Source organism: Heterodontus francisci, chromosome 4 (genome assembly GCF_036365525.1).
Source record: "Heterodontus francisci isolate sHetFra1 chromosome 4, sHetFra1.hap1, whole genome shotgun sequence".
In the NCBI taxonomy this organism is placed as follows: Eukaryota; Metazoa; Chordata; class Chondrichthyes; order Heterodontiformes; family Heterodontidae; genus Heterodontus; species Heterodontus francisci.
In genome coordinates this window covers 18,745,836-18,770,938 of record NC_090374.1, presented here as the reverse complement: position 1 = coordinate 18,770,938, position 25,103 = coordinate 18,745,836, and the positions used below count along the sequence as shown (strand labels likewise).

General features: G+C 43.6%; 1 protein-coding gene across 5 annotated transcripts in view; it reads right to left on the bottom strand.

Annotated features, from left to right (window-relative positions):
- htt (huntingtin) overlaps nt 1-25,103 on the bottom strand; it is a 260,486-nt gene that overhangs the window by 189,281 nt on the left and 46,102 nt on the right. For 3 of the 5 annotated variants that reach the window (XM_068029245.1, XM_068029247.1, XM_068029246.1), the window contains exons 9-11: nt 21,036-21,240; nt 8,820-8,867; nt 1,014-1,094 (exon numbers count right to left, since the gene is read on the bottom strand). In XM_068029245.1, the coding sequence (XP_067885346.1) occupies nt 1,014-1,094; nt 8,820-8,867; nt 21,036-21,240 (334 nt within the window). The remainder of the gene's footprint in view (nt 1-1,013; nt 1,095-8,819; nt 8,868-21,035; nt 21,241-25,103) is intronic. The other 2 variants (XM_068029248.1, XM_068029250.1) reach the window with 1 other exon arrangement.

The following is a 25,103-nucleotide window of genomic DNA, read 5'->3' as shown; positions in this document are numbered from 1 at the left end:
CATAAATATTTGACCAGAACAATAGCAGAAGCCAAGTAGGAACAGTGGTGCATAGTTAGGCAATGTTTGCCTGCACACTTGTCGCAATCCTGAGTATTACAGATAGATGTCATTCTGTCGAGAGATCTTGACTTCTCCCTTCCCCTGTTACCTCCCCCCCCACCCCTTATCCCCACCCCCGTCACCCCTCGCCCTCCCCGCCCCCTCCCTCTCCGTGCCCCCCACCCCCTCCCTCTCCGTACCCCCCGCACCCCCCTCCGTCTCTGGGTACCCACACCCCCACCCTCTCTCAGAAACCACTCCAGCGCCTGCCAGCTGCAAAACTGACATGCTTTTTTTTTTTGAAAGCCTGTCTCAAAGTCGCCGACACTGGAAAATTTCTCATCTCTGTTCAGACGCCTGGTGAGGATGGGGAACGGCCCATTACAGTTTACATCCCTGGGCCGTATGTTGGTCGACCCCGGTTTAATGTCTCATCCCAAAGACGGCACCTGCAACAGTGCAGCACTCCCTCAGTATTGCAGTGTCAGTCTAGATTTTATCCTCAAGTCTCTTGAGGGGGACTGAACTTTAACCATTAAGGCAATGCATACACTTGAACTTTAAAAGTACTCAGCAATACAAGTACAAACTCTGGCCCTCAATTTCCATGGGATTTCTGATCTGTGGCTGCCATTTCAGAGATATGAACAAGTGGCTGCTCCTGCCATTACCCCAGCAGGTCTGTTGATCTATCACTGATGTTACAGTAGTTCAGGACAAACCCCCTGTGGAAATTCAAGGCCCCTGGTTACCCAGAACTTGAGTGTATCGAAGGAAAGTATTTTGCAGTTGTACAGTACTCGGTTTAAAGGTTGGTGTGGTTACAGACCTGTCATTGAGTGGGAGCAATTTGAGATTGAGAGTAGAGACAATCACGTTATTGACAGAGGAATTTTTACATGAGGCACATCATTATCAATGATACACAAGCTTATTGACAATACCGACAGGTATTTACAACAGCGGCATACCTGGAAATGTGGCAGTGCTGACCTCTGACCGGGTCTCTGCGTCATCTTCAAGTCCATCCTCTTCTCCCGAAACTATTTTGCCTATTTGTTTTAGATGAACACACACAATGGGTGAAAATGAAGTTCCCAAATGTAAATATAAAAGAAATATTTCACAAACTGACTAACAGGTCTGTATTATTTTGAAGTGCAGAAAATCATCAAAAACTGATTCCAAATGAACTGTCTGAGTGGGTTGGTTGCCACTGCTGTAGAATTTTAATTCCCTAATGCATCCATAAATCTATATGTTCAACACTCACACTGTAAAAATATCCCTCAGATTGTCTATGCAGTTTCTTTACTTCGCATTGTTATGAAGATGCTTCTGCATTTTTTGTTAACTTTTTTTGACGGCTCATTTAAATTGTGGAAATGGATTCATTGGAAGGCTGAAGATTTCACAGAAGTTGGACTTTGCTTTGTTGTCGACAGTTCATAAACAGAAACCTTGATGACCTGGGGAAGCTGTTTACAGAGAAGCCACATGTCACGGTTTAGGGAGGTCAAGAGAATGACTGTTTCGCAATTTTGGATATTGTTTTCAAGTCAGTTGGGTGCATACTGTTTTGAAGACAGTGGGTGTTTTGTCTGCCAAGGAGAAAGAAACCCCTCTCAGTTCATCTTTCCTGCACCTCTCTAAGAAACCCCGAGAGGTCCAGTGTGCCAACTCATCTCTTTTCTCCCATCACTGAGAAACCCTGCATATCAAATGTGTGGGAACTAAAATCCCTAATACTGCATTTCCCTGACGCTGGAAACACCTGCCGGATAAATCCTCGGCGACGCCTGAAGGAATTGCTCCAGAAAAGGATCCCAGTGACCCGCCTCCGTATACTCAGATGCCAGACAAAAGGAACATGCGACATCCTTCCATATCTTCTCTTTTCTCCCTTCAAGAATTAGCAAGTATTTGGCGAAAGTATTCTTTTTTGGTCTTTTTTTTGTAACAGATCTCTGCAGAGAGAATTTCTGTTTTTTCTTCCAGTGTGCGAGAGCATATGCGTGGGGAATTTAAAAAGGGAACTTTTATATTTAAATGCGTGTTAATGCTTTGCTTCATTACCAGATAAGTCTCGTTTGATAATAAACTGATAATTTGGTTGTTTATGTAAAGAAAACTGGTTTGTGTATTTTATTCTGGGATAAAGAGTACATGATTGACCGTAACAGTAACTGGGTAAACATTTTTAAAATGTTTATTTAAATTGTTTATATATGTTGTGACCTGCAGAGAAGTGGGATTAGCAAAGACAGTTATCTCCCACCACCTCAGTCATAACAGCATATAAAGTTCATTTCATTTCCATTAACTAATCCCAAACCCTTTCCCTCCCCGCCACCGTACCCACCCTTCCTGCTCCCCATGACACCTTTGTGAAGTGCATTGGGATATTATTCTAGATTAAAGACGCTATTATAAATAGAAGTTCTTGTTGTTTTCAATTATATCTTTTTGATATAGCCTCAGGACCTCACGAATGAATTAATCTGACATACAGTATTTGTTGGAGGAAGTAATTGTATGTGACCATTTTGGAGATAGTGACCATAATACAGTAGGTTTAAGTATAATCATGGAAAAGGACAAAATAAAACAGGAGTAAAAGTTCTAAATTGGGGGAAGGCAGATTTTACGACTGAGAGGTGACCTGACGAATGTGGACTGGATGCAGCTACTTGAAGGAAAGAAAGTGGCAAACCAGTGGGAGGCATTCAAAAGCGAGATACTACAGGCACAGTGTAGGCATGTCCCCACAAAGATAAAGGGTGGTACTGCCAAATTTAAAGCCCCCTGGTTATCCAGAAGCTTACAGGGTAAGTTAAAGCAAAAAAAGAAAGTTTATGACTGTGGTACCTGAAAGGTTTGTTACAATAAGAATTAAAGAGTGCATAACTGCAAGCTGTGTGAAAGTGAAATGTGGGTGGGGGCTGCGCGGAGTCAGGCAGCTCCTGAGAGGAGAAGCACTGACAGTGCCCTTACATGACCAAATAAGGAGTTGTTTTCACGAACAGAGATAACTAAGGCCGTGGGTGTGAGGAGATAGCAGAAGAAACATCTGGTCCTGACTGTGCAGAGTTTCAAGGGGTGGGTCTTGGAAACAGGATTTAACCCCTGACCAAAACTTGGGACGGCAGAGAATCCGGGACCAACGCTCGCAAGAAGCACCGAGCATGGAACTCAGAGAACAAAGGACAGCCCTAAGTCCAAGACTAATCATCTCGTCTTGGCGGGTAGTATACTGTGCAAGTTGTGAGTGCTTGTACTTTGTGACTTAATATGTGAATAAATTACTAAAATACACCTTCCACCAGTTCTTTGTGAGTTCTTCAGAGTAAGTGCAGATTAGGCACAACATAACTGGCACCCCAGATGGAACTCGGTCGCAGTGCTAGCAAGAAATAATCTGGGTTGTCTCGCCGAGTCTGAACGAATTTAAGAAAATTTGAGAGAAGTGGTGAACGGTTAAGTAAATATGGCTAGACCAGATTGGGAGTTCAAATTCCATAAGTATTTAGAAGACAAATGGCCTGTGTGGATAGATTATGCAGTAAAAGAATACACGGGCCAGGGACCCATCGGGGTACAGCATTGGGAGGATGCGCGTACTCATCAAGGAAAACAGGCATCTAAGTTATTGCAGCGTCTTGCATGAGGGAACTGGATGAGAAGGAAAGGAAGAAAGAGAAACTGAAACATGAATTACAAAACTTGGATAAAGAACGAGTGGCGCGATAGGGCCCTGAAGGCAGAAGCGGCTAATATGGCACAGGTCATACATCTAAGCCAGTTCCAAAGTCAGGTTGAAAGGGAAAGAGAGCAAAAGAGCAGTTCACGAAAACGGAACAGAAGTGCTTTGACCTACAGGCTGCGCTGGCGGTTCTACATCGCTCACAGAAGGAATGAGGGTACCGGTCAGCTGACCATACTAAATGCCGACAGGAAATAAAACTTCAGTCTCAACTCTCGGCACAGAGGGGCATAATATGCAGCTTGGGGGACAGGGAGGACGATGACAGCGATTAAATTAATTGGGCCGACTTGGCAGATAAGGCCAGTAAGTACCATGACGATGGTTACAGTCCTCGTGAAGAACAATTAGGGGATAGAGCGATGACCAGAAGCAATTACACCCAGTCCACAATAGGCTGATGTTGTAATTGCAGGAAGCCAGGACATTTCGCCCGTGATTGTAACGCGCCCCGGCGACAGCCCTAGGATATGGAACCGGACACACCACCCCAACCCCCGCTGCTTTTGGAAGGGGCCAGGTGGCCGGTGGCTCAACAGCCAGAGCGTGAGGGCGGTCAACACCACCCCATGACTCCTGTAGATGATACCAGGAGGAGGGCCAGAGATGACGTAATAGTTTGGAGCGGTCAACTCTGAATTTAATAGCTGGGATTTGGAATTCCATCAGATTGACAAAAATAATCTGCATAAACACGTAGCTGGAGGAATTGACCATGTGGCAACAGCTTCTTTATATGAGGCAAAAGCAATTAATTTAACTGCAGGAATAATCCAGGATATGATTCATACAATTATTACAGCCCGCAGAGTTGGGCAATCGGAGGAACAATGCAGTAGACTTGCTCAAGGAATAATTAAGCAAAGTAGGGAGGAAGTGATGGACCCTCTCATGGGAAGGATACGGATAAGGTTGGGAGAACACCTTAAAATGGAATTGACACGAAAGGGAATTAGTTGGGATCAAACTACGTATCAATTGGAGCATATTCCAGAATGGGATAAAAGACAGGATAATATAACTTTTGTTCTGGTATTACCCTCTCCTGGAGGATATACATCGTATTGGGTGAGACCAGTGAAGCTGTTAGGAGACCGAAGGGGAGAGCGAGTTTTGGTACGTGCCTCTGTTAAATGGGCAACTATGGGAAAAGGGAACGACACGCTAAATTTATTTTCAGCTGATGACTGTACCCAACACGGAGAGAATGTGTAATGTGCGGGATGAGGTATGCTCAACCTTAGTTCAGACTCCCTGAAGGTCAGGGTGTACCCCTCTCACAAATTCCAACAAGTAGTGAGGGCAGGACCAAATATGTGGTGCGTGTATGCCACCCGTACTCATTTGTATGTCCCAGATGGACTGACTTCTTTGATCTGTCCCGCGCACAACAATGCATTCTGTTTTAAGGCTAATCGCACCCTGGTTATTGGATCCTACTATTTGAAACCTGACAGGAGTGCTGTCGGGGTCAGTGATGACACCGAGCATTTGGAGGAATGGATGTTAACAGCCAGGTCAGAATTAGATGAGCTGACTGACCATTTAGATATGATGGATGATAAAAAAGATAGCCCGCCCATTCCAGGTATCCATCTAGTAAACCTTCTCTGAAATGCTTCCAACACATAAAAGGTGCACCAGGCAGAGGTACACATTAAAAAGGTGGAGAATGAAGCATCTATTATTAGGACACGATTTAAAGGCACCCCTTTGGATGAGGGATCTGCGTCTACCTGGTGGACCTTAAGTGGTCGAATAGCTCTATTATCTATTGTATGCTTTGTATGTTGCTTATTGGTGCTTTTCTGTGTACGACGACTGATGAAACGCGTGGCTCGGTTAAACAACCATATGCATGCTTGGGCGACTACGAAACCTATCTCTGCCCATTGATATGTAACGACAGTTCCAAAGACTCACGACCCTCAGAAAAAAAAATTTTCCTCATCTCTGTCTTAAATGGGAAGCCCCTTATTTTTAAACAGTGACCCCGATTCTAGATTCTCCCACAAGGGGAAACATCCTTTCCACATCCACCTTGTCAATCAAGTCACCTCTTACTCTTCTAAATTCCAGAGGATACAAGCCTAGCCTGTCCAATCTTTCCTCTTAAGATAGCCCGCCCATTCCAGGTATCCATCTAGTAAACCTTCTCTGAAATGCTTCCAACACATTTACATCCTTCCTTAAATAGAGAGACAAATACTGTACACAGTACCCCAGATGTGGTCTCACCAATGCCCTGTATAGCTGAAGCATAACCTCCCTACTTTTGTATTCAATTCCCCTCATGATAAACGATAACATGCTATTAGCTTTCCTAATTATGTGCTGTCCTTTATACTAACCTTTTGTGATTCATGCACGAGGACACCCAGATCCCTCTGCATCTCAGAGCTCTGCAATCTCTCACCATTTAAATAATATGCTTCGTTGTTATTCTTCCTGCCAAAATGGACAACTTCACATTTTCCCACATTATACTCCATCTGCTAGATTTTTGCCCACTCACTTAACCTATCTATATCCCTTTGTAGTCTCCTTATGTCCTCTTCACAATCTACTTTCCTACCTATCTTTCTTTCATCAGCAAATTTAGCTACCATACCTTCGGTCCCTTCATCGAAGTCATTTACATAAATTGTAAAAAGTTAAGGCCCCAGGCACAGATCCCTGTGGCACACCACTCGTTGCATCTTGCCAACCAGAAAATGACCCATTTATGCCTACTGTTTCCTGTTAGCTAGCCAATCTTCTATCCATGCCAGTATGCTACCCCCTACACCATGAGCTTTTTTTTATGCAATAACCTTTGATGCAGCACCTTATCAAATGCCTTCTGGAAATCTAAGTACAATACATCCACCGGTTCCCCTTCATCCGCAGCACATGTAACTCCCTCAAAGAACTCCAATAAATTGGTTAGACATGATTTCCCTTTCACAAAACCATGTTGACTCCGCCTGATTACCTTGAATTTTTCTAAGTGCCCTGCTATAACATCTTTAATAATAGCTTTTAACATTTTCCTTAACTTGGATGTTAAGCTAACTGGCCTGTAGTATCTTGCTTTCTGTCTCCCTCCCTTTTTGAATAAAGGAATTACATTCGCTATTTTCCATCATGACCTCAGCTTTTTCCACAGAAAAGAGCCCCAGCGCATCTCAAAGTGCTTCACATGCAAGGAATCAAGGAAGTGCGATGACTAACATAAGCAAATTCTGGGTATGATGCTGAAGTGTCCACAGTTGTTTTGAAAGATGCTCAGTGCTGAACTATTCATCTTTCCGTATTCTCCCCCAGCACCCACATGACAATAACTCAAAAACAAAATAAAATAAAAACGAAATGCCCGAGTGAAAATCAGTATGGCACCAAATCAAAGTGCACTGCAGCATTAGCCTTATTATTAAGTGCATAGCTGAGCTTCACAATCTACTCAGCAGGAAACAGTGCCGCATGACAGCTGTTTCCTGCTCAGAACAGTGTGCAGTCATTTATCACAGCACTATCATGCAATATTTTAGTAGCACGATAAATTGAATAGTTGGTGCAGTTCCTGAACAGAATTTTTTTTTTTTTTAAAAAGCATTTAAACATGGCCGTCATGCTCCCAAAACTCGGAATATCCCACGCAGCATGCCATGGCATGGCAGACTGCAGATATGCAATTCTTGATGCAGCAAACTTCTAATCTCGGACATGCCTTCAGGAAGTAGAGGAGAGAAAGAGGAAATGGTGGGGTATATTGCTTGGGGGATGGAATGATGTCGTGGATAATCACTTCTCCAAAACATCCCAATGCATTTTTATTACTTTGAAGTGCATTTACTGAAAGAAAAATAATTCAATTTACAAAGTTCCTTACTAAACCTGACAAACATTTTTATTTGATCCTAGGATATAGGCAGTATTAGCAAATCTGCATTTATTGCTCATCGCTGGCTGGACCGAGAGGGTGCTGATGAGCCTTCTCATGCGAGCAATGATCAATGAGCAATAGGGACTCTTGGAACTCAAAGTCTACAAGTCTTCAATTTGGAATCAGTCACTTTCGATGAAAGTCTGCCCTGAACATCTGGTTCCATAATCAAAGTTATAGATAGTGGTGGGTGTTGGGTATGACTGCAAACATAATGCGCACACATGGACGATTTTTCCTTAGTCTAAAATGTGGAGCAACTCGGGTTTATGGTAAGCTGCTGGGTCTGTCCTTACCAAATAAAGTTACGAAGTTTTCTCACATCCAGCTGCTTTCAGTAATCTAAAGCAGTGTTGTCACTACAATATAGAGGCCTACTCAGGTCAGGAAAAAAGAACCCAACCCGACTGAACCACCACGGACCCGAGCCCGACCCGGCCAGAGTCCCTCCGATTTTGCCCCGAGCCCGACCATCCATTTACTCACCTTTGGATTCAGAATCTCCACGAAGCTGCAGCGCGTGCGTGATGTCGTCATCGCGACATCACTCGCTCACTGCGCAGACTCAGTTTCGTCCCGGACTCCCAGCTCAGGTAAGTTTTTTTTAAAATTTCAATACTTAGCAACAGAGCACTTACCGTGTGCGTCCAGCCCGACCCTACCAGAGCCCGAACATCGTACCCTTAAGATGGGCCCGATCCAACCCGAATCCAACACATGTCGTCGGGTCCCATCGAGTGCAGGTAGGGTAGCAGGCCTCTACTAGGATATAGTACCAATACACTACAGGAAAGCTCAGTTAAATCAATGGGCTTTAATAAAGCAGGCCATATGCTCTAATAGCTCGAATTCTTACATAAAGACACAGTAACCACAGTACCAACGCAGCTCTCTAGCACAAAGTCGGAAAGGGGAAAAATCATAATTTTAATGCTGGATATATGAAAACTTCACCTATTATGAAATCCTAGTGACAGCAACGCACAGTATTTTACACATTTGTAAGGTGGCCAAAGAACACAGGGGGGAAAATGACAACTAGGAATTCACAGTTCAATAACAGATAATGCAAGGATTGTGGATAGTCACCTTTTTGCTTCCTGAGGATAACAGGACTGCATGGAGAACCCCCTCCAGCTGCATGCAACAGAATAGAAAAAGAAAAAAGAGACAAGATAGTGCCATAAAGATAGTCTGAAACTTGTACTCATCTCGAATGGTAATCCATACAAAACATATTTACAAGAAAATTCAGAGAGAAACCACTTTCTTTTCCATTATCTCTGTGCACTCAGAATAGTAACACTAACAAATTGACTTATTGGTGCTGGATAGCTTGATCTCAAAGAGATTGGAATTCCCTGTGATTTCCACCCCACCCCATTAGACTACTCAACTTATTCACAGCCAAGGCAAGCCATCTGACAGCCCAAGAATTTCTACTCTTAAACACAGCAATTAACTGTCTCAGTACTGCAATTTAGTGACCCAGAGGCAGTGAAATCCTGAGCTGAGATCAATCACCTGTCGGACACCAGGGGATGAGGAACGAAGAATAAGGGGAGGTTTTTCATCCAAGAAAGGAAGTGAGGGAGAAGGGACTTAGTTGAGGCATGCAAGATGTGGAATGACAGAAAAAGGGTGAATCTGGAACATTACTTCAAGTTGAAAAAGTCAATCTGACAAAGGCACACAAGTTCAAACTGAGGGGAGGTGAGGGGGGAAAAAGAAAAGGTAAATTTAAGACAGTTGTCAGGGAAGTCTTCATACAAAAAGAGCAATCGACATGATTAGATTAGATTAGAGATACAGCACTGAAACAGGCCCTTCGGCCCACCGAGTCTGTGCCGACCATCAACCACCCATTTATACTAATCCTACACTAATCCCATATTCCTACCAAACATCCCCATCTGTCCCTATATTTCCCTACCACCTACCTATACTAGTGACAATTTATAATGGCCAATTTACCTACCAACCTACAAGTCTTTTGGCTTGTGGGAGGAAACCGGAGCACCCGGAGAAAACCCACGCAGACACAGGGAGAACTTGCAAACTCCACACAGGCAGTGCCCAGAATCGAACCCGGGTCCCTGGAGCTGTGAGGCTGCAGTGCTAACCACTGCGCCGCCCATGTGGACATGTGGAATAAGAGTCCTGGGTAGGACTGTGGAGCCATAAACGCCAAGAACTATTTAGGAAGCGGGTAGTTGCTTTAATCATGAGATCGAACGGCCTACCTTTTCCATCTATCTCTGGTAAGTGCGGCATGTAATAATCCTAATTTGTACTTCTAATTGGTGACAGTAACTGCAGTACTGACACCAAAGTGCTCTCTTTAGACCCACACCAAGTCTGAAAGGGTAAAATCTGTCAGCATACTTTTGGGCACTTTTCCCACAGTTCAAATTTCACTATTCTTTACACTTTGCCAAAATCCTAGTGACAGCAATGAACAGTGGATCACACATTGGCCAGAATGGTCATTTCTGCTCATACCCACCAATTGGAACACGTGTAAAAGCAACTGACAATGGTGCTTGAGAGATTCATCTAAACTGTAACTAGCCTCTACAATGAGATGGCAGCAAACAGTCTATAAACAAGTGAAAAAGGCACAGACAAGGGGTTTGAAAAGTAAATATCAACACTAGAGGAAAGGGCAATTTTATGTTAAGTGCTCAGTATTTATCAGGGAGACTTACACAGATGAGATGACATTAGAAGAGATCAACAAAGATATAAAAACATTGAAGATAGAAGAGGGAGATCAGAGTAGATAAAACCCTTTGCCTGGATGGACTGCATCTGTGTATATTACAAGAAGCTAGGGAAGAGATAGCAGTGGAACTATACACACATATGCCCACAATTCATTAGAAAAAATAGTACCAACAACTAATGTTGTTCCTTTCTATAAAAAGAGAAATAGAACAAGCCCAGGAAACTATAGACAATTAGCTAATCAGTGGTAGGTAAGATAATGGAATCCTTACACAAAGATATGATCGAAAAACACCTAGAAACAGTCGGTATGAATTTCAAAACAGGTGGTCACGTTTGTCCAACCTTATTCAATTCTTTGAAGCAACAGAAAATGTAGACAAAGGTAATGCAGTACATGCAATATTTGTGGTTTTCTAAAAAGCCTTTGATGAAGTACTGCATAGTAGACTCGTGATTAAAGTCATTACATGTGGAGTTAAGTGACAAGTAGCATAAAGGATAGCAAACTGACCACAAAACAGAAAAGAGTAGGAGTTAAAGGTGGAAAGTGGTCTTCTCAGAATCACAGAAGCTTACAGCTTTAACGGGTTTCTACAAGGATGGGTGCTGACTCCACACACGGAAATCAGAAGCATGATTGCAAAATTTGCAGATGACACTGAATTGGGGCTGTAATTAATACAAAGGACAAAATGCAGGGTAACACTAACGATCTTGCAGAATGGGCATGAAGTTGGCAAATGAACTTTACTATAGACAAGTGTGAGGAGATGCAATGCGGTGGGAAGAATAAGGAGGCCACATACTCCTTGAAAAATAAATGTCAAAATGGGGTAGAGGAGCAAAGGGACCGAGAGGTACAGATATACAAAAGTAGTGGTGCAGATTAGTCAGGACATTAAAAACACATTTTTTTTGTAAAAGTGGTTTATTTCGAGAGGGATAGAATTGAAAAGCAGAGAAGTTGTGTTAAAATTGTACAGAATGCCGGTTGGACCGCACTTGGAGTCACTTTGTACAGTTCCGGTAACCATATTGTGAAAAGAAGATAGAAGCACTGGAGAAGGCCCAAAAAAGTTTTACTCAAATGATACCAGACTGAGAGGTCATAACTAACAGTAAAGATTGAACAGGCTAGGGCTGCTTTCTATAGAAAAGACTGAGCCTTGCCAGCAATGCCTACACCCTGAGAATAAATAGGAAAAAAAATAATCAAATTTAAAACCATGTTCTAGATTCCTGACATAAATCTGGAAAAATATTTCTTGACGTTCAGAGATTGAAGAAATTCTCCAAAATTCCATTAACTGAACTTACGAGAAAGGTTTTTGAGACACGCTATGAAAAATGATGTAAACAGCAGGATGTTAGCAAGCATTCTAATAGCAAGTCAGGTAATAGTGCTGTACAACGAAAGACACCGTTTATACTGGAATTGCTGAAAGGTCCGACACCAGCCCCTATAGGAGCACATGGTTCTTCTCCTGCCGGTTCCACTGCACCGTGGGCGATTCCCTTTTTGTTTTTAAAAAAAGGTCTCCTTCGGAGGATGCATTATTGTATAAGGAATGGTGCATCATAACACCTAACTCAGAATGTATTATGCTGTTGCCAAGGTGTTATCCAACATCTCTCTTTAGGAACACAAAGTCTCATTGCTATAATAAGAGCAACCAAAGATAGTTTAGAGGCCAAGTGGTTTTCGATGCATTGAGGTCAATTAGAGAATAGCTGTTGTAAAATTTCTTCTTAGATTGTAAATCACCAGCTCCTACCAATTGCCGGAGAAAACTGGCAAAAATCACTGCGTCCTTCATCTTTTGATCCTTTTATTGATGGCACACAAATTTGCGTATGAGACAAATGATTATTTGTCAGTCAGCATTCTGGTATGTGAATAGAATACTTTTGAATACTTACACTCACATGGCTAACCATTGCCAATGTGACATGGAAAATGGTGACACTCACATGGCTATCCAGTACCAATAGATGCAATAAACATAACCAACAGCCATAATCCCACACTTAATATCAATACTGTAGAATCCAGGAGCCTTGCTTCCCATTTCCTGGGCACTGAAGACTCCGACACTCGTAACGATGTTAATGGCTTCAATTTTTTTTCAATCGTTCATGGGAAGGCCTCCAGCCCTAATTGTACTCGAGAAGGTGGTGGTGAGCCGTCTTGTTGAACTGTTGCGCTGTTAGGAAGGGAGTTCCAGGATTCTGACCCAGCAACAGTGAAGGAACAGCAATGTAGTTTCAAGTCAGGATGATGAGTGGCTTGGAGGGGAACTTGCAGGCGGTGGTATTCCCATGCATCTGCTGTACTTGTCCTAGGTAGTAGAGGTCATGGGTTTGGAATGTGCTGTCAAAGGAGCCTTGGTGAGTTGCTGCAGTACATCTTGTAAATGGTACACACTGCTGCCACCGTGTCTCAGTGGTAAAGAGAGTGAATGTTGAAGGTGGTGTATGGAGTGCCAATCAAGTGGGCTGCTTTATCCTGGATGGTGTCGAGCTTCTTGAGTGTTGCTGGAACTGCACTCATCCAGGCAAGTGGAGAGTATTCCATCACACTCCTGACTTGTGCCTCATAAATGGTGGATAGGCATTGGGGAGACAGGAGGTGAGTTACTCGCTGCAGAATTTCCAGCCTCTGACCTTCTCTTGTAGCCACAGTATTTATATGGCTGGTCCAGTTCAGTTTCGGGTCAATAGTGAACCCCCCCCCCCAACCCCCCCACCCCCCACAGGATGTTGATAGTGGGGGATTCAGTGATGGTAATGCCATTGAACATCAAGGAGAAATGGTTAGATTCTCTTCTTTGAGATGGTCATTGCCTGGCACTTAAGTGGCAAGTAACATTCATGCCACACATCAGCCCAAGCCTGGGTGTTGTCCAGTTCTTGCTGCATCTGGACACGTGCTGCTGCAGTATCTGAGGAGTCGCGATCAACAAACATCTCCACTTCTGACCTTATGATGAAGCAAAGGTCAGTGATGAAGCAGATGAAGATGGTTGGGCTTAGAACACAACCTTGAGGAACTCCTGCAGTGATGTCGTGGGACTGAGATGATTGACCTCCAACAACCACAACCATCTTTCCTTTGTTCCAAGTATGACTCCAACCAGCAGAGAGATTCCCCCCCACCCCAATTCCCATGGACTCCAATTTTGCTAGGGCTCCTTGATGCCATACCCGGTCAAATACTGCCTTGATGTCAACACAGTCACTCTCACCTCACTTCTTGAGGTTAGCTCTTTGAGCCAGCTTTGGACCAAGAGCTGAGTGGTCCTGACAGAACCCAAACGGAGCATCACTGAGCAGGTTATCCATTTGACAGCACTGTCGACGACCCTTTCCATCACTTTGCTGATGGAGAGTAGATTGATGGGGTGGTAACTGGCCGGGTTGGATTTGTCCTGCTTTTTATGTGCAGGACATACTTAAGCAATTTTCCACACTTCCGGGTAGATGCCAGAGTTATATCTGTACTGGAACAACTTGGCTAGGGGCACGACTCATTCTGGAGCACAAGTCTTCAGTACTGTTGGCGGAATGTTGTCAGGGCCCATAGCCTCTGCGGTATCCAGTGGCTTCAGCACTTTCTTGATATCACATGGAGTGAATCGGTTTGGCTGAAGTGTGCATCTGTGATGCTGGGAGCTGCAGGAGGAGGCCTAGATGGATCATCCACTCGGCACTTTTGGCTGAAGATGGATGCAAATGCATCCGCCTTGTCTTTTGCACTGATGTGCTGGGTTCCCCTATCATTGAGGATAGGGATATTTGTGGCGCCACCTCCCCCTCCTGTCAATTGTTTAACTGTCCACCATCACTCACGACTGGATGTGGCAGGACTGCAGAGCTTAGATCCGATCTGTTGGTTGTGGGATTGCTTAGCCCTGTCCATCGCATGCTGCTTCTTCCGCTGTTTGGCACACAAGCAGCCCTGTGCTGTAGCTTCACGAGGCTGACACCTCATTTTCAGGTATGCTTGGTGCTGCTCCTGGCATGCCATCCTGCACTCTTCATTGAACCAGAGTTGGTCCCTGGTACGGATATTGTTCAGTCATACTGATTCACATCTACTTATTTTTCATTTCCATCAAGTCTTGTAAAGTTCTGACGGTTCAACTCAATCCCATCAATTCAGAAGTAAAAGCGAAGTAATCCCAATTATTTTTCATTTCTAATGAGAAAAATCTTTGCGATGAGGAATTGTTTCAATTCAGCAAATTGCATAAGTTCCATGCCCACACAAAAAAACACAAATCTTTCACTGTCCATAACAAACTGCATTTAGCAAATAGAGTAGAACGTCTTGCCAAGAATTATGTGCATTACTTCACAGTGGAGCAATAAAAGGATAAGAGGCTTCATCAGCAGAACTTCAGCTGCTTACTCTTCACCTGGTTATTTCATCGACTTTCCAGCATGAGTCACAATGTGCTCCCTTCCAGCATCAACCACAGGCAGTAAGGGCAAGGACTCAGAAAAAAGCATAACAGCACTCAAATATTAGATAACGTTTCATCAGTTTCTTGCATAAAACCTGCTGGATTCATCAGCTCAGAATTATCAAAGAACCAGAGGAGGGAAAAGGGGGAGGGGGGAGGGGAGAGAAATTTAAACAGTGAGTTAAGAGCTGGAATGCACTGCCTGAAAGGGTGGTGGAATAATAACTTCCAAAAGAGAACTGGATAAATACAAGGACAAAAATTCGCAGGGAAATGGGAAAAGAGTATGGGAGTGGGACTAATTGGAAAGCTCTTTCAAAGAGCTAGCACAGGCACGAAGGACTGAATGCCCACCTTCTGTGCTACATGATTCTATGAATGGTATAAGCCGTATTGATAAATTGCAGTTTCATGGCAGATCATTTAACCCTCAGATTTCTCGCAGATCCAAGAACATTTGTCTCCGTTAACCAACATATTTTGTCAGCCTTTAGCTCAACACTGAAAGAATTCTGTATTACAGACTCAAACTACATTATATTCAAAATGTAATAGCACAGATGAAGGTACACATTGGCTGTAACAAAGCATAATGAATCTGTTGTGGAATATTGATATGGCTATTGCTGCATATCTTTATTATCCTCATTTTTAAAAATTGTATTAATGTTGTACAACCTTGAAAAAATGCGACATATTAGATGCTGCAATTCTACTAGACTAATCCATCTTCCTCCTATTCTCTTATTTTTGTGCCAATTTTTCCTTCTCTCTATTGATTGCTCCCATTGTACAGTATCATGGACACCAGTCACCTTCCAGTTGTTCAGAGTAATCATTGTTGTGCGAGCGGATACACTGGGCGATATATTTGACTGTGCGCAAGTGGGGGTGCAGGAGCTGAGTGCACACTCACAGCTTAGCCAGATTCTATCCTCACCTGATGTTTATTTTTTCATACTTTGCTGCGAGTGTCAGTGTATGACTCAGGCTGATTTTCACCCTTTCCTCCTTTGTCCAGGTTGAAGATAATTGTAGCACAGACAGGGAATCTCCTTCCGGGTCTGTATGCGCCAGCGAATTACATCAAGCACAGCTGGCCCGCACCAGACGATCAGGCAGCATTAACTCTGCCTTTACATTGAATGCTGGAACTAAACTGCACTCACCTCCTTCTTTCTTAAATCGAGACATTTTATGAATTAATTTCGCTCTGCTTTAAAAGCTCCACAGTTGCAGTATAAGCAAATCAGAACCAACATATGAAGAGAATACTCAAATGGGAGATCTGTGAAATATTGAATTCACTGCACTCAGGATGAAGGATGATGTGATATTTAATAGTTAGCATTTGCAGAGTAAATTTTGTAAATTCCTCACCACTTGCCTTATCCACCCTTACTGCAGGCAGCCATCTATATCAGGAAACTGGCGCGAACCGCTGCCAGTACTATAGCTAATTTGGGAAGTTCAAAAGGTTCAATACTTTTGTACCTTGGTAATTCTTGTATTTGGCCATGAATTCATCGGCTACGTATATCAGCCTGTCGAGAATGTGTTAGCCAGCTTCAATCTGTTACAGCATCAAAATGAGAAGACCTAACACTCAGATCAAAATGAGGAGACTTAACCGGTTGTGGTTTAACCGGACATTGCCTACAGCAGGCAAAACACATCAAAGCCGTGGAAACTGTCCTCACAATAACCCACTGAGTATGACAGTCTATCTAGCTTTAAGGTGATTGACAGTAGAATCAGAGGCAACATGAGGAAATTTCTTCTAAAAATCACACCGCATTGTTATAATCTGGAATGCACTGCCTGAAAGAGTGGAAGCAGATTCAATAACATTCAAAAACAGAATCACAGAAACACTGGAAGGGAAAAAATTAGAGATGTAGAGGAAGAGCACAGAGATTAATTAGAAAGCTCTTCTGAAGAGCCAGCACAGGCATGATGGGCTGAATGGCCTCCTTTTGTGCTGTAGCACATTAATAAGAGAGTTGGTACTATATAGATATTAAGCTGGAATAACTGTAGGTGTGTTTTAACCGAACTTAACACTTCAGACATAGAACCTAGTGGAGGCGTGCGTGAATGAAATTGGAGAGGCTCCAGATTAAGACATCTGGGGATTGCAGACATAGTAAGTCACTTTTGTAATGAAGACTGGAAGAGATAAGGGCTTAAAGGCTACGGAGAATCTTAATGAGCACTCAAGCATTGGGAACACCCAGAGTGTACTTCTCTTTCTTCTTCTTTGGCCTCCTTACCTCGAGAGACAATGGGTAAGTGCCTGGAGGTGGTCAGTGGTGTGTGGAGCAGCGCCTGGAGTGGCTATAAAGGCCAATTCTAGAGTGACAGGTTCTTCCACAGGTGCTGCAGAAAAATGTGTTTGTCGGGGCTGTTACACAGTTGGCTCTCCCCTTGCGCCTCTGTCTTTTTTCCTGCCAACTGCTAAGTCTCTTCGACTCGCCACACTTTAGTCCCGCCTTTATGGCTGCCCGCCAGCTCTGGCGAACGCTGGAAACTGACTCCCACGACTTGTGATCAATGTCACAGGATTTCATGTCGCGTTTGCAGACGTCTTTAAAGCGGAGACATGGACGGCCAGTGGGTCTAATACCAGTGGCGAGCTCGCTGTACAATGTGTCTTTGGGGATCCTGCCATCTGCCATGCGGCTCACATGGCCAAGCCATCTCAAGCGCCGCTGACTCACTAGTGTGTATAAGCTGGGGAAGTTGGCCGCCTCAAGGACTTCTGTGTTGGAGATACGGTCCTGCCACCTGATGCCAAGTATTCTCCGGAGGCAGCGAAGATGGAACGAATTAAGACGTCGCTCTTGGCTGACATACGTTGTCCAGGCCTCGCTGCCATACAGCAAGGTACTGAGGACACAGGCTTGATACGCTCGGACTTTTGTGTTCTGTGTCAGTGCGCCATTTTCCCACACTCTCTTGGTCAGTCTGGACATAGCAGTGGAAGCCTTTCCCATGCGCTTGTTGATTTCTGCATCTAGAGGAGACAGGTTACTGGTGATAGTTGAGCCTAGGTAGGTGAACTCTTGAACCACTTCCAGAGTGTGATCGCCGATATTGACAGATGGGGCATTTCGGACGTCCTGCCCCATGATGTTCGTTTTCTTGAGGCTGATGGTTAGGCCAAATTCATTGCAGGCATCCGCAAACCTGTCGATGAGACTCTGCAGGCACTCTTCAGTGTGAGATGTTAAAGCAGCATCGTCAGCAAAGAGGAGTTCCCTGATTAGGACTTTCCGTACTTTGGACTTCGCTCTTAGACGGGCAAGGTTGAGCAACCTGCCCCCTGATCTTGTGTGGAGGAAAATTCCTTCTTCAGAGGACTTGAACGCATGTGAAAGCAGCAGAGAGAAGAAAATCCCAAAAAGTGTGGGTGCGAGAACACAGCCCTGTTAAGTAAACCTAAAAGACTTTAACTGACATGTGAACTGAATGATAGCAGCTGGATGACAGGTGAAATTGTGAGACTAGCTAAGACGAAAAAGGAAGCATACATAAGGTCCAGGAGGCTGAAGAAAGACAAAGTTTTGAAAGAATATCAAGAATGTAGGACCAATCTGAAGCAAGGAATCAAGAGGGCTAAAAGGGGTCATGAAATATCTTTAGCAAACAGGGTTAAGGAAAATCCCAAAGCCTTTTATTCATATATAAGGAGCAAGAGGGTAACTAGAGAAAGGATTGGCCCACTCAAGGACAAAGGAGGAAAGTTATGCGTGGAGTCAGAGAAAATGAGCGAGATTCTAAACGAGTACTTTGCATCGGTACTCACCGAGGAGAGGGACATGACGGATGTTGAGGTTAGGAACAGATGTTTGATTACTCTCGGTCAAGTCGGCATAAGGAGGGAGGAAGTGTTGGGTATTCTAAAAGGCATTAAGGTGGACAAGTCCCCAGGTCCGGATGGGATCTATCCCAGGTTTCTGTGGGAAGGGAGAGGGGAAATAGTTGGGGCCTTAACAGATATCTTTGCAGCATCCTTAAACACGGGTGAGGTCCCGGAGGACTGGAGAATTGCTAATGTTGTCCCCTTGTTTAGAAGGGTAGCATGGATAATCCAGGTAATTATAGACCGGTGAGCCCGACGTCAGTGGTAGGGAAGCTGCTGGAGAAGATACTGAGGGATAGGATCTATTCCCATCTGGAAGAAAATGGGCTTATCAGTGATAGGCAACATGGTTTTGTGCAGGGAAGGTCATGGCTTACCAACTTAATAGAATTCTTTGAGGAAGTGACAAAGTTGATTGATGAGGGAAGGGCTGTAGATGTCATATACATGGACTTCAGTAAGGTGTTTGATAAGGTTCCCCATGGTAGGCTGATGGAGAAAGTGAAGTCGCATGGGGTCCAGGGTGTACTAGCTAGATGGATAAAGAACTGGCTGGGCAACAGGAGACAGAGAGTAGCAGTGGAAGGGAGTTTCTCAAAATGGAGACGTGTAACCAGTGGTGTTCCACAGGGATCCGTGCTGGGACCACTGTTGTTTGTGATATACATAAATGATTTGGAGGAAAGTATAGGTGGTCTGATTAGCAAGTTTGCAGACGACACTAAGATTGGTGGAGTAGCAGATAGTGAATGGGACTGTCAGAGAATACAGCAGAATATAGATAGATTGGAGAGTTGGGCAGAGAAATGGCAGATGGAGTTCAATCAGGGCAAATGCGAGGTGATGCATTTTGGAAGATCCAATTCAAGAGTGAACTATACAGTAAATGGAAAAGTCCTGGGGAAAATTGATGTCCAGAGAGATTTGGGTGTTCAGGTCCATTGTTCCCTGAAGGTGGCAACGCAGGTAAATAGAGTGGTCAAGAAGGCATACGGCATGCTTTCCTTCATCGGACGGGGTATTGAGTACAAGGGTTGGCAGGTCATGTTACAGTTGTATAGGACTTTGGTTCGGCCACATTTGGAATACTGCGTGCAGTTCTGGTCGCCACATTACCAAAAGGATGTAGATGCTTTGGAGAGGGTGCAGAGAGGTTCACCAGGATGTTGCCTGGTATGGAGGGCGCTAGCTATGAAGAGAGGTCGAGTAGATTAGGATTATTTTCATTAGAAAGACGGAGATTGAGGGGGGACCTGATTGAGGTGTACAAAATCATGAGAGGTATAGACAGGGTGGATAGCAAGAAGCTTTTTCCCCAGAGTGGGGGATTCAATTACTAGGGGTCATGAGTTCAAAGTGAGAGGGGAAAAGTTTAGGGGGGGGATATGCGTGGGAAGTTCTTTACGCAGAGGGTGGTGGGTGCCTGGAACACGTTGCCAGCGGAGGTGGTAGACGCGGGCACGATAGCGTCTTTTAAGATGTATCTAGACAGATACATGAATGAGCAGGAAGCAAAGAGATACAGACCCTTAGAAAATAGGCGACATGTTTGGATAGAGGATCTGGATCGGCGCATGCTTGGAGGGCCGAAGGGCCTGTTCCTGTGCTGTAATTTTCTTTGTTCTGGCTTACCATTAATCAATTGATGCATCAACAGCATTTACACAGAAAGTAATGACAACTGGACTCAGTATTCAACCATAAAAGTATACACTATATTGTTGTACTTTAGGAGCTCTCTATATAATCTGGCCCAGGATCATTATGAGATATGGGGAGAAGTCTATTCACCAGCATTGAACAGTGCTATTTCTACGATATTTGATGTCAATCCCATGGAGACATGGTACATTTAATACAAGTTATTCAGCAAATATCTCTCAAGGTGAAGGACAATGACCATTCTAAATTCTAGCAGGCACCTGCTAATGACTTCACATTGTATTTGGCTCCAATGATCACTTTAAATTTATTAGCAAGTGGCAATTAATGTATCCATTACAATGTAAAATATTTCCGTTGTCATTCACTCCAGGAAAATAGGAACAGAAGGCCATTCAGCCCCTCAAACCTGCTCCACCATTGAATTAGATCATGACTGAATTGTATCTTAACTGCATCCACCTGCCTGATCAGCTATTGCTTCAGAGAAACACACTGGGTTTAGCCGCATATCATATGACAATGCAGTTCAACAAACTACACACACACACACACAAAAAAAACACTACTCGGGCGACTTACCTATCAGTTCCACAATGCTGCCGCTGCGAACCCGGTTTGAGGTGTCATCACGGGCAATGCTAACTCTGGTAATACTGCCGGCAGTCGTCAAGGCCCGGAGCAGCTCGGGAGGAGGGGTACGGAACAGCTGCTGTAGCATCTCTAAGGCTGCTGTCACCACATTGTGGTCCCTATGCTGGGTGTAGTGTAGTGTCAATTCGTACGCCTGTACCAAAGAAAATAAGAGTTCCATAGTGCTGAATAACTGATCACTCTGCTGGCAAGGACAATGCAACCTTAAAAGAAAACATTTCTTTCAAAATATGACAAGTAAAGACAGTGCTACAGACTGAGAATAAGCCAATCAGCCAAATGAAAGATAAAAAGATAGGCTAACACTGCAGGTCTCCGCAATTTTCACCTCATTATCACCATTTGAAAGTTCTTTCTTTTCTGCAAGCTGGTTTTTGCATTTCTTTTGTTAAAGAAAAACTTGATTGAATGCAAATTCAAATATAAAAAAGTGTTATTCACAATCTATATTCATGACTTAGATAAAGAGATGAGAGTATGAGTATTGCCGAAAATAGAGACATTTTGTCAAAGCTTTTTGTGTTGCACTCATCAGGACAATTCCCAACAATACCAATGTAAAGGAAGCAACAAATTTATACTGTGTAAGAGAGTGCTGATTGGTTGGCAAGTGAACTCTGATTAGTAGAGGTGTTGCCATGGAGAATGCACCAGTTTATGTTGACTGACAGTTAACTGCCAAGCGTTGTTTGAAATTTAAAGCAGGTAGCTTGACTCTGGTTAAGGGATTGCCCTCCATGGCAATGCCTCTACCAATCAGAGTCCACTTGCCAACCAATCAGCACTCTCTTCTCATACAGTATAAATTTGTTGCTTCCCTTTCATTGGTATTCTTGCAAATTGTCCTAATGAGTGCAAGACAAAAAGCTTCAACAAAATGTGTCTATTTTCAGCAATACTGAAGTTCTGTGCTACCAACAACTAGACAGAGTGTAATGTATCTAAATTGCTGATGATACAACAGTAGGTGAAAAGGCAAGCTATTGGAAGGACACAGACTGCAAAGAGATATAGACAAGTTAAGTAAGTGGGCAACAAATTGGCAGATGCAGTAAAATGTGGAAAGTGCGAAGTTATTCACTTTGTTCGTACGAATAGAAAAGCAGAATTTTTTTTTTAAAAAGGTATGAAACTTGAAAGTGTCGATGTTCAAAGAGACTTGGGTGTGCTTATACAAGGAATGCAGAAAGTTAACAATAGTCAACAGTAAGCAATTAGGAAGGCAAAGGCATGTTGGCCTTTATTGCAAGTGGATTGGAATACAGGAATAAAGGAGTCTTGCTCCAATTGTATCGGGTTTTGGTGAGACCACATCTGGAGTACTGGTCTCCACATTTAAGAAAGGATATACCTGCACTGCAGGTGATACAGCAAAGGTTCACTAAATTGGTCCGTGGGATGAGGGGGTTGTCCTATGATGAGAGGCTGAGTAAATTGGGCCGATACTCTCTGGAGTTTAGAAGAATGAGGGGCAATCTCATTGAAACGTACACGATTCTGAACAGGCTGGATAGGGTAGACACAGAGATTATTTCCGCTGGTCGGAGAATCTAAAACACGGGCATAGGATAAGAGGCTCATCATTTGGAACTGAGATGAGGAGAAATTAATTCACTCAAAGGGTTGTGGATCTTTGGAATTCTCTACCCCAGAGCATTGTATATGCTCCATAATTGAATACATTTAAAGCTGGGTCGATAGATTTTTGGTCTCTCAGGGAATCAAGGGATCTGGCAAGCAGGCAGGAAAGTGGAGTTGAAGCCTAAGATCAGCCATGATCGTATTGAATGGCGGAGCAGGCTCGATGGGCCATATGGTCTACTCCTGCTCCAATTTCTTGTATTTTTTGTTTATTCGTTCATGGGATGTGGGCGTCACTGTCTCGGACAGCATTTATTGTCCATCCTTAATTACCCTTGAGAAAGTCGTGGTGAGCTGCCTTCTTGAACCGCTGCAGTCCCTAGGGTGTAGGTACACCAACAGTGTTGTTAAGAAGGGAGTTCCAGGATTTTGACCCAGTGACAGTGAATGAACAGCGATATAGTTCCAAGCCAGAATGGTGTGTGGCTTGGAGGGGAACTTGTGCTCTGCACTGTTGAAGGTGCTGTCTCTCTGATGAGATGTTAAACTGAGACCATGTCTTCCCGCTCAGGTAGGTGCAAGATAACCCAAGGCTGCTATTCGAAGGGAGCAGGGGAGTTCTCCCTGGTGTCTTGGCCAATATTTATCCCTCAGCTAACATCGTTATTTCAGTTATCTGGTCAGTTACCTCACTGTTGTTTGTGGGACCTTGCTGTGCACAAATAGGCTGCTGTGTTGCACACATTACAACTGTGACTACACTTTAAACATTATTCAATTTGCTATAAAATGCTTTGGAATGTCCTGCAGTTATGAACGCTGATGTATAAATGCAAGCTCAGCAATGTTTAAAGTTGAATGCTGGACAGGATATTGGGAAAGACCCCTCTTCTTTCAATGGTACTTCTTAGGTTCACCAGAAACAGGGTCTCATCCAAAAGACGACAGCTCCAGCAGCATAGCATCCCTTCAGTATTAAGCAAAACGACAACCTAGATTACACACTTGCATCCTGAAATGAGGCTCTACCCCAGGACTTTCTGGATGATTGGCAAGAGTTCTCCCAATGCACTAAACTGGCCCGTGACAGAGACAAAGGAACCTGCCCCTACCAATGTATCTAATTCTGTGCAATTGCCGAGGAAGAGGCTGATAACTAAATTGGACATCAGACTAAGCAGAAGGGACAATTTTGTAAATCAATCTGCTGTTGGCAGGAAGAAAATCACCATTTTTTCAAACTGACTGAACTTTTGCGTAGCATAACTTGCACAGTGGACAAGTTTTGGTCACATACATTTTAATAGTTGATCTGATGTTCTAATTTTTAGAGTTCCTGCAGTATTTTGGTGCATTTTATTAAAATTGCTTAGTTCAAACTACAGGATAATTTTAATTGCCTCTGACAATGTAAAAAAAAATGTTTGAACTAAGGGGAGTTCAAAAAAACTTTACAGTTTATAAGGGGGAAATGAGGAGAATTTCATTTACATAGCGAGTTATGATGATCTGGAATGCACTCCTGAAAGGGTAGTGGAAGCAGATTCAATAACAACTTTTAAAAGGAAGCAGGATTATATACTTGAAAAGCTAGATAAGTGCATGAGGCAGAAAGAAATAGAAGGATATGATGATAGGGTGTGAAGAAGCAACAACCTTTAACATAATAAAATGTCCCAATTCACTTCACAGGAGCATTAAAACACAAAATCTGACAGAGCCACATAAGGAGATATTATGTCAGATGACTGAAAGCTTGGTCAAAGAGGTACCTTGTAAGGAGTATCTTAATGGAGGAGAGTGAAGTTGAGAGGCAGAGAGGGGTGTAGGGAGGGAATTCCAAAGCTTAGGCAACTAAAGGCACAGCCACCAATGGTTGAGCAATTAAAATCGGGGATGCTCAAGAGGCCAGAATTAGAGGAGCGCAGCTATCTCGAAGGGCTGTGCGGCTGGAAGAGGTTACAGAGATAGGGAGGGGCGAGGCCATGGAGAGATTTGAAAACTAGGATGAGAATGCTAAAATCAAGACTTTGCTTGACCAGGAGCCAATCTGGTCAGCAAGCAAAGGGGTGATGAGTGAACAGGTTTTGCTGCAAGTTAAGGCACAGGCAGAAGAGTTTTGGATGACCTCAAGTTTATGGTGGGTAGAATGTGGGAGACCAGCCAGGAGTGCATTGGAATAGTCAAGTCTAGAGGTAACAAAGGCATGAATAAGGGTTTCAGCAGCAGATAAGCCAAGACGGGGCAAAATAGGACGATGTTACAGGAGGTAGAAATAGGCGGTCTTAGTGATGGTGCGAATATGCGGTCTGAAGCACACTGAGGTCCAATATGACACCAAGGTTGTGAACAGACTGATTTAGTATCAGATTGTTGCCAGGGAGAGGGATGGAGTTGGTAGCTAGGGAACGGAGT